Source organism: Oncorhynchus mykiss, chromosome 30, assembly GCF_013265735.2.
Source record: "Oncorhynchus mykiss isolate Arlee chromosome 30, USDA_OmykA_1.1, whole genome shotgun sequence".
Classification (NCBI taxonomy): Eukaryota; Metazoa; Chordata; class Actinopteri; order Salmoniformes; family Salmonidae; genus Oncorhynchus; species Oncorhynchus mykiss.
Genome location: NC_050570.1, coordinates 43,797,890 through 43,808,777, shown reverse-complemented (window position 1 = coordinate 43,808,777; position 10,888 = coordinate 43,797,890). Strand labels below are relative to the sequence as shown.

Genomic DNA, 10,888 nt, shown 5'->3' with positions numbered 1-10,888 from the left:
CAACCAACTCATGTTTGAATTCAGTCATGGCCCATAGAGATAGACAGGACTCATCTTTAAATCTGCAACATTATGGCGTCTTTGACAGCACCATTGAGGCAACAATCCATTGGAATCCCCACCCAGTTGACTACTTTAAAATTGTGAAAGTATAGTGGAAGCTTTCAATGGCAATGTCTATGCTAAAATTATTTATATCCATTATGAGTCCTCTATCTATCTCTGTCATGGCCGCTAGCATTTTAATGAACCAAATCTAAAACGAGGCCAAATCGGGAAATTCAGCCGCCCTTTAAAAGAAAAATGGGGTCGAGAATGGGCTTCCATACTAACACAATTTTGTTAGACTGTTGGTTTTGTATAATGCTATACACTGCAATCCACACATTGCTAGTTGTGCGCACCGTTACTCCAGTCCGTGTTTTCCTACATACCCTATCTGCCCCAGCTGACTGGTAGTAGTTGTTTACTGGTGGATAGACATGGAGAAAAAAAGGTGGGAACCTGAGAGGTGCTGTATACGGTAATCGAAGTTTTTCCCCCACATAGCAGGTTATTATGCCATTAAGTTTGTTTACCTAATATTTCTGATTCTGACAGCGGTTATTTACTTTATTTAATTGCCGGTTTTGAAGCTTCGTTGTTTATATGAGCTGTTTTGCCAGATAATCTGAAGACGGGAGTTCTCACACTTTTTAGCAATGTGCTGGAAGCGGGGGGATATTTGTTTAGTGGCTAAACGTAATGTTCACTGGATCCATTTTTTTTTGGGGGGGGGGGGGTGTTTTTCATGTAGTGGGCTGGCTGTAGCGACTGAATCAGTTCAGAGGAAGGTCGTTCAAATATATCCACGTTTTTCCTGCACGTATCCAAATTTCATGGGATGTGTTCACATTTATCCTCTCACATTTTAAAACTAGGTGTTTTTCCTGTGATACGGCGAAGAAGTGCAATATTGGAGTGCATGAAACACTCAGCGACCTGTGGATTACAGCAAGCTAGCCAACGTTAGCTAGCTTCTTGGGTCTATAGAAGTTCGGCTACATAACTGGATTTTTGGAAAGAAGAGGACACCCAGATTTCTAAATTATCAAGCATTAATCTTAAAGAATTGCTTTATAATACGGAAATACGGTCTCCGAGTGCCTTTCAACAGTGGAACCTCGTTTATCGTGGAATGAGGCCGTGGCTAGTTACTTTATAGTTTAGCTAACGTTAGCGGTGTGGGATGTATTTTTTTCTCGAATCGGAATACTTTAAAAAGAAAAATCAAACATTCAAGTGAACTATCCCATACAATTGTGTGAAATGACTATTTTTATTCGCAAATGTGTCGCCAGAACACACGATCGCGCTATTTAGTGGTCATTTTTTTAATGGAGAAACGAAATCCCAAAGTTAGCTGAGAAGATATTGCTGTTAATTAAGATACAACCACGTTGGACCCCTGGCCCCTTTTTAAGGGGGCTAACTGGACTAGCTAGCTTGATTTATCTTCTCCTTTTGAAAACGTTTTGTTTGTATTGGATTTCTTAAACGAACTTTGGATATCTTCAAAACACACAGAGAACACACTCGAAGTCACAATGCGGCTTGGGACTTCAGCGGTTGTTTTGGTTACTTTTATCTACATTGGATGTCAGTGTGTCCTAACAAATGGAGAAAGTAAGTAAAGCTATAGTTGTAATGCAATGTTATGTTGCTGACTATACACGCCCCATTATTCTACTAACGAATTATTTGTTGCAAATGTCTTTCTGCACAACATTTTAAAGTTAATTTATTGAAAATGAATTAAGTAAAGGATTATTTGCCGTGGTCAGTTGAACAATATGGTTGTTTCACCATTTTGCCACGACACAATTTTACCTTAGGGTGGAAATGTGTTTCCCATAGTTATGTTTCTAATATTTGCTTGCAAAATTATTACAGAATACCCACCGCCTCTTAAAAATATAGTATTGAGGCCTGGCGTTGATTCGTTAACCGGAGGGCCAGATTAGCTCCTGTTACTGGACTATGGTGGTCTTTTACAGCGAATCTAAACTGAAAGTTGCAGGATTCGCTTGCACAAAGAGGCAGGCCTCTTCGTGGCGACTTGCTACACACAGTCTCGTTGTAGCAGGACATGTAAATTCATTTAGCCATCTTTAAGGTCCCTGAAAACCCCATAAATTCAGGTTTAGCCTGCATTCTGGGTTTGCTCTAGCTAACTTTAGCGATTAAAGAACTAGGTTTTCTGTTGAGACGCTAATTAACTATCGCGAGCCGTATGGATGTTGTGCGTTCGATTGAATTATTTACCGGAGGTAGAGGCGAGCAAAACCCTATCTAGTTATTGACTACGGTGTTTATATAGCTTGCTAGCTAGCATCGATTGCTCACATCGCTCCCAAATGCCTAAACGAGTATATGGTTTAGCTGCGTAGCTAGATGATATTGTTTACGCTTGTCCATCCCTCAAAATAAATGCCAAAAATAATGTTGACATTCACACCGTCTCATTTCACCATGTGCCAGACAATTACTGTGAGGATGTTTACTACAGAGTAATTTAGTATTGAAATGGGAGAAACAAAACAAGATTATAGCTGTATATCCTATTCCTTGTGTTATGAGAAATGTTATTCCTTTTGTTATGCGGGACATTTTGTATGGAGAAACCAGGCAAATCAGTGTTTTTAAATTGTGGCTTTTAGTTACATTTGCAGATTATTGATAGTTGTTGACATAGTCTTTATCACAGCTTTATTTGAGCTATCCACGTCTGAGAGAAATATAAACCCCACAGTCCCTGTTTTGATCCAAACATTTTCAGATCATGATGAAATCATTTCACAGCATACAATATGATTGTCTCTAATCTTCCATGTTTGCATGACTCCGAGCCATGCATATTATGAAGTGGTATTCCATACATTTTATTTAATCTACACTACATATTTATTTTCTAGCCATATGGAATATTTTCTAGATGAGTGGACCTGGAGTAGCTTTTTTCAGACTTGACTGTGGCAATGTTGTGCTGCACTGAATTTTGCCTAATGAAAATGTCTAATTTACAGTCTTTGCATATTTCTCTTGCTACAAGACTGTCAGAATTATGCTCTGTTTGCTTCCCTGTAAAGCTGACACATTTCTAGAACGTTTTATCTAGAACGTATGAGGCTGTTTGTAAACATTAAGGAAATAACTAGTAGGCATTCCTGTGATGGCCGCATGAAGTGAAAGCATCTATCACATCCAGCTGGGATTGGGAGTCCCATAGGGCGGAGCACAGCGTCCGGGTTTGGCCGGGGTAGGCCATAATTTTAAATACAAGGGGCGGCAGGTAGCCTAGTGGTTAGAGCGTTGGGCCAGTAACCAAAAGGTTGCTGGATCGAATCACCAAGCTGACAAGGTAAAAATCTGTCGTTCTGCCCCTTACCCTAGAGAGGTTATGTGGGACGCTAGCGTCCCATCTGGCCAACATCCAGCAGGGCGCTAAATACAGAAATGCTAATTATAAAAATTCAGAAAACAAAATATATTTTACATAGGTTTAAAGAATAGCTTCTTGTTAATCCAACCACGGTGTCCGGTTTACAAAATGCTTTTCGGCGAAAGCATACCTAGCCCAGAACATAGCCCAATTGACAAATTATTACAAACAGTAACCAGCCAAGCAGAAGGGTTACAAAACTCAGAAATAGAGAGAACATTAATCCCTTCCCTTTGATGACCTTCATATGGTGGCACTCAGAAGACATTCATTTACTCAATAAATGTTCCTTTTGTTCGATAGTCTCTTTATATCCAAAAACCGTGTTTGCACGTTTTCTTCAATAATCCACAGGCTCAAACAGTCAAAACAGGCAGACAAAAAAATCAAAATTGTATCCGTAAAGTTCATAGAAACATGTCAAAACAGGCAGACAAAAAAATCTAAATTGTGTCCGTAAAGTTCATAGAAACATGTCAAACAATGTTTATATTCAATCCTCAGGTTGTTTTTAGCCTAAATGATCTATAATATTTCAACTGGACAATAACATCGTCAATATAAAAGGTAAACAAGAAATGCACTCTCTCGGGATTGCGCATGAAAAAGCTCTGCCACACGGTAGGGTCCAACTCTCTCATTTATAAGAATAGCCTGAAACAATCTCTAAAGACTGTTGACATCTAGTGGAAGGTATGGGAACTGCAAATTGAGTCCTAAGTCAATGGATACTGTAATGGCATTGAATAGAAAACTACAAAACCAAACAAACTAAAAACTTCCTGAATGGGTTTTTCTCAGTTTTTTGCCTGCCAAATCATGTCTGTTATACTCACAGACACTATTTTAACCGTTTTTGGAAACTTTAGAGTGTTTTCTATCCAAATCTACCAGTTGTATGCATATCATATATTCTGGGCCCGAGCAGCAGGCTGTTTAATTTGGACATGCTTTTCATCCAAAATTCAGAATGCTGCGCCCTACCCTAGAGAGGTTAACCCATTGTTCCCCGATAGGCCGCCATTGTAAATAAGAATTTGTTCTTAACCGACTTGCTTAGTTAAATAAAAGGCAAAAAAAATGATAAATGCTACAATCTCAAAGATTTGACTGTGTTACAGTTCATATATGGAAATCAGTCAATTGAAGTTAATTTGGCCCAAAATCTATGGATTTCACATGACTGGGTATACAGATATGCATCTGTTTGTCACAGGTACCTAACTTTTTGTTAGGGGCCTGGATCAGAACAAGTCAGTATTGGGTGTGGCCACCATTTACCTCAAGCAGTGCATCACATCTCTTTTGCGTAGAGTTGATCAGGCTGTTGAATGTGGACCACAATGGTTGTGCGAATATTGTCTGGAACTGGAACACTGTCGATCCAGAGCATCCCAAACATGCTTAATGTGTGACATGTCAGGTGAGTGTGCAGGCCACTGGGACATTTTCAGCTGCCAGGATTTTTTTTTATTACCCCCTTTTCTCACCAAGTTTGTGGAATCCAATTGGTAGTTAGTATTTTCCCATAGTTGCAGCTCCCCTACAGACTCGGGAGAGGCGCAGGTTGAGAGCCATACGTCCTCCAAAACATGACCCGGCCAAGCCGCATTGCTTCTTGACACGCTGCTCGTTCAACCCGGAAGCCAACTGCACCAATGTGTCGGAGGAAACACCCGGGCCCACCTCAAGGAGTCGCTATGGGAAATTCCCTAAACCGGATGACGCTTGGACAATTGTGAGCAGCCTCATGGGTCTCCTGGTCACAGCCGGTTGTGACCCAGCCTGGGCTCGAACCTGGGGCTGTAGTAATGCCTTAGACCGCTGTGCCACTTGGGAGGCCCACAAGATTGACCTCCTTGGTCAGAATGCCAAGTGTCATGTCTGGAGGACACCTGGCCCATCCCTGGTGAAGCATGGTGGTGGCAGTATAATGCTGTGGGGTTGTGTTTCAGCTGCAGAGACTGGGAGACTATTTGGGATTGAGTTGAATATGAACGGAGCAAAGAACAGAGAGATCCTTGATGAAAACCTGCTCAAGACTGCCGACAGGACAACGACCCTAAGCACACAGCCACAACAACGCAGGAGTGGCTTTGGGACAAGTCAATGAATGTCCTTGTGGCCAAGCCAGAGCCCGGACTTGATTCCAATCGAACATCTCTGGAGAGACCGGAGAATAGCTGTGCAGCGATGCTCCCCATCCAACCTGACAGAGCTTGAGAGGATCTGCACAGATGAATGGGAGAAACTCCAAATACAGGTGTGCCAAGATTGTAGTGTCATAGCCAAGAAGACTTGAGGCTGTAATCACTGCCAAAGATGCTTCAACAAGGTACTGAGTAAAGGGTCTGAATCCTTAGTTGAAGTCAGAAGTTTACATACACTTGGAGTCATTAACTCGTTTTTTCAACCGCTCCCCAAATTTCTTGTTAAAACCTCTTAGAGCTCCCCCTACTTTGTGCAATTTCCGCCTGAAGACATACCCAAATCTAACAGCCTGTAGCTCAGGCACAGAACCAAGGATATGCATATTCTTGGTACCTTTTGAAAGAAAACACTCTGAAGTTTGTGTAAATGTGAATTGAATGTAGGAGAATATAACACAATAAATCTGGTTTAGATAAAACAATGGAAAAAAACATACGTTTTTTATTTTTGTATCATCTTTAAAACAAACATTCAGATAGGATGATGGCGACAATTTCAGTGAAATATATAAGAGGGCAACAGTACTTGTGCAAAGTTTCAGAATGAAAACTTCCAAAATGAGTGCGCTACCCAGGTGTCCCACACAAGTAGCCCAAATGTACCCAAGTGGCCAAATTGATGAAGGTATATATTTTGAAACCAATAAATAAATTGGGGAAAAATATAATTATTGATAAAAAAAAAAATATGGCAAAAAAATACATACATTTTACAAAATAACATGGGTAACTATTTACACACTTTCAATATTTGGAAGACCCTCAGTCCTCTAACAAATCAAATCTATTTATATAGCCCCAGCCTAAAACCCTAAACAGCAAGCAATGCAGGTGTAGAAGCACGGTGGCTAGGAAAAACTCCCTAGAAAGGCAAAAACCCAGCCAGTCCTCTTCTGGCTGTGCCGGGTGGAGATCAGTGATTGAAGAGGGTGCAACAGGACAGCATCTCGAGTAAAAATTAACAGTTTAGGGTTCCATAGCCTCAGGCAGAACAGTTGAAACTGGAACAGCAGCAGGGCCAGGTGGACTGGGGACAGCAAGGAGTCATCATGCCAGGTAGTCCTGACGCATGGTCCTAGGGCTCAGGTCCTCCGAAAGAGAGAATTAGAGAGAGCATGCTTAAATTCACACAGGACACCGGATAAGACTCCCATTCGGAGTCAGTGTCACTGTTAAAGAAAATGTTCAGTTAGAATAGTTTCACATATGAGCCCTTATTCATATATATATATATATATATATATATATATGGGGTACAGGGAACATAAGGTTGAATATATTATGACCTGCTAGATCTACTCTCTTTTATATTATGACAGACCAGCTAGATCTACTGCCATAATTATATTACAACAGACCAGCTGTATCTATTGTCTCCATTTCACTTTGGCCATTGTTGTGGGCCTGCCCTCCCCTCAACAGCCTCAAATAGGCTATTTCATGTGGGTTGGGGTGGGGCGGCAGACACACGCATCTCACATTTCATAACATTACATGTTTATATATTGCTTCTAAAATAAAAATAATATTTTATATTATTAATTTCGAACAAGGGCATTAGCATGATAAGAACTTACCAGTCCAAAATGATGTCCTCTCCCTTTCAAAAAATATTCATCCACAATCGCTAAATGAATCGTCCTACAACAATCTCTCTCACTTTCCCAATCAATTTATTCTAAAATTGTGTGTATATCTGTATATCTAGACTTAGATTTAGCTTTCCCTGACTTAGTCGCCATACTGATTGATATATATATAAACAGCTGAATCTACGAGTTTACCAAACAATGCCGTGCGTAATATGTGTTTCTCTTTCCGGTATGAAACTTCAATAGCGGACGACTCTCTTTACGCTGGAGCTTACTACATGGGTTGGTCTTGCAACACATGAACTTGACCTATTGCCGTTTACCTCAGCTCATTGGCTATCTACCCAGCTAGATTTCAAGACGATCAGTGGTCATTGGGTTAAAATACAGTCAATCAACGAAACAGTGGTCATATCATTGGTGCACAGTGATGTCATTACTTGTTGTCTTCAAATCGGTTTCTTTCAGTCAATACGTCCCGTGAAATGGCACATCACGTTTGATTGTGTTACAAACAAACCAGGTGATTGCAGTGAAACCAAACATGACTGGAAAAGTCACGTTTTGTGTGGGTTATTTACCTGGAATGTGTCGTTGAAAATGGAATGAGACGGAATTCACAACAAGCGGTTCAAAGTGTTTCGTGTTAGGCTATAAAAACGGATATTATAAAACAAAAGATCATTCATTGTGTAACAATGAGCATTGGAATTGCAAACAGACGAAGATCGTCAAAGGTAAACTATTTATTTTAATGCAGTTTGTGATTGTTACGCCTGTGCTGGTTAAAATAGTTTTTTTTATGGGGCTCTATGCTCAGATAATCGCATCGTATTCTTTCGCAGTAAATCCTTTTTTAAATCTGTCAACACAGTTGGATTAGCAAGATTCTAGGCTTTAGATACATGTGAGACACCTGTATCTTCATGAATGTTTAATATGACTATTTGTGTAGCGATCGCCGTATGTTGTGGAATTTCAGCCCGCTAGCGGGTTCCGTGCGCAGTGAGGTTAACAAACTATAGTTTTGGCAAGTCGGTTAGGACATCTACTTTGTGCTTGACACAAGTCACTTTTCCAACAATTGTTTACAGACAGGTTATTTCACTTATTCACTGTATCACAATTCCAGTGAGTCAGAAGTTTACTTACACTAAGTTGACTGTGCCTTTTAAACAGCTTGAAAAATTCCAGGAAATGGTGTCATGGCTTTAGAAGCTTCTGACAGGCTAATTCACATAATTTGAGCCAATTGGAGATTAACCTGTGGATGCATTTCAAGGCCTACCTTCAAACTCAGTGCCTCTTTGCTTGACATCATGGGGAAATCAGCCAAGACATCAGAAAAAAATTGTAGACCTTCAAGTCTGGTTCATCCTTTGGAGCAATTTCCAAACACCTGAAGCTACCATGTTCATCTGTACAAACAATAGTACGCAAGTATAAACACCATGGGCCCACGCAGCCGTCATACCGCTCAGGAAGGAGGCGTGTTCTGTCTCCTAGACATGAACGTACTTTGGTGCAGAAAGTGCAAATCAATCCCAGAACAACAGCAAAGGACCATGTGAAGATGCTGGAGGAAACAGGTATAAAAAAGTATCTGATATGAGTCCTATATCGACATAACCTGGGAAGCCGCTCAGCAAGGAAGAAGCCACTTCTTCAAAACCGCCATAAAAATGCCAGACTACGGTCTGCAGCTGCACATGGGGACAAATATCGTACTTTTTGGAGAAATATCCAATATACAATGACCCCAAGCATACTTCCAAAGTTGTGGCAAAATGGCTTAAGGACAACCATGTCAAGGTATTAGTGGCAATCACAAAGCCCTGACCTCAATCCTATAGAAAATGTGTGGGCAGAACTGAAGAAGTGTGTTATGAGCAAGGTAACCTGACTGTTACACCAGCTCTGTCAGGAGGAATGGGCCAACATTCACCCAACTTATTGTGGGATGCTTGTGGAAGGCTACCTGCAATGTTTTACCCAAGTTAAACTATTAAAGGTCAATGATACCAAATTCTAACTGAGTCTATGTAAACTTCTGACCTACTGGGAATGTGATGAAAGAAATAAAAGCTGAAAACAATAATTCTCTCCTATTATTCTGACTTTTATCATTCTTAAAATCAAGTGGTGATCCTAACTGACCTTAGACTGGGAATTGTTACTAGGATTTTCTGGTCAGGAATAGTGAAACTGAGTTTAAATGTATTTTTGCTAAGGTGTATGTAAACTTTCGACTTCAACTGTATGTAAATGTGATATAAAAGTTGTTTTTTATTATATCAATTTGCTAAAATGTATATAAACCTGTTGCTTTGTCATTATGCTTTGCCGTATTCATTGATCTGGCCAAGGCTTTCGACTCTGTCAATCACCACATCCTCATCGGCAGACTCAACAGCCTTGGTTTCTCAAATGATTGCCTCGCCTGGTTCACCAACTACTTCTCTGATAGAGTTCAGTGTGTCAAATCGGAGGGTCTGTTGTCCGGACCTCTGGCAGTCTCTATGGGGGTGCCACAGGGTTCAATTCTTGGACCGACTCTCTTCTCTGTATACATCAATGAGGTCGCTCTTGCTGCTGGTGAGTCTCTGATCCACCTCTACACAGACGACACCATTCTGTATACTTCCGGCCCTTCTTTGGACACTGTGTTAACAACCCTCCAGGCAAGCTTCAATGCCATACAACTCTCCTTCCGTGGCCTCCAATTGCTCTTAAATACAAGTAAAACTAAATGCATGCTCTTCAACCGATCGCTACCTGCACCTACCCGCCTGTCCAACATCACTACTCTGGACGGCTCTGACTTAGAATACGTGGACAACTACAAATACTTAGGTGTCTGGTTAGACTGTAAACTCTCCTTCCAGACCCATATCAAACATCTCCAATCCAAAGTTAAATCTAGAATTGGCTTCCTATTTCGCAACAAAGCATCCTTCACTCATGCTCCCAAACATACCCTTGTAAAACTGACCATCCTACCAATCCTCGACTTTGGCGATGTCATTTACAAAATAGCCTCCAATACCCTACTCAACAAATTGGATGCAGTCTATTACAGTGCAATCCGTTTTGTCACCAAAGCCCCATATACTACCCACCATTGCGACCTGTACGCTCTCGTTGGCTGGCCCTCGCTTCATACTCGTCGCCAAACCCACTGGCTCCATGTCATCTACAAGACCCTGCTAGGTAAAGTCCCCCCTTATCTCAGCTCGCAGGTCCCACCTGTAGCACACGCTCCAGCAGGTATATCTCTCTAGTCACCCCCAAAACCAATTATTTCTTTGGCCGCCTCTCTTTCCAGTTCTCTGCTGCCAATGACTGGAACGAACTACAAAAATCTCTGAAACTGGAAACACTTATCTCCCTCACTAGCTTTAAGCACCAACTGTCAGAGCAGCTCACAGATTACTGCACCTGTACATAGCCCACCTATAATTTAGCCCAAACAACTACCTCTTTCCCAACTGTATTTAATTAATTAATTTATTTTGCTCCTTTGCACCCCATTATTTTTATTTCTACTTTGCACATTCTTCCATTGCAAAACTACCATTCCAGTCTTTTACTTGCTATATTGTATT

At 40.9% G+C, this 10,888-nt stretch overlaps 1 protein-coding gene across 1 annotated transcript in view; it reads left to right on the top strand.

Annotated features, from left to right (window-relative positions):
- Nucleotides 1–453: 453 nt before the first annotated feature.
- LOC100272218 (insulin receptor 2) overlaps nucleotides 454–10,888 on the top strand; it is a 120,854-nt gene continuing 110,419 nt past the window's right edge. Inside the window, exon 1 of the mRNA XM_021599800.2 lies at nucleotides 454–1,665. Coding sequence (XP_021455475.1) covers nucleotides 1,587–1,665 — 79 coding nt within the window. The 5' untranslated portion in view covers nucleotides 454–1,586. The remainder of the gene's footprint in view (nucleotides 1,666–10,888) is intronic.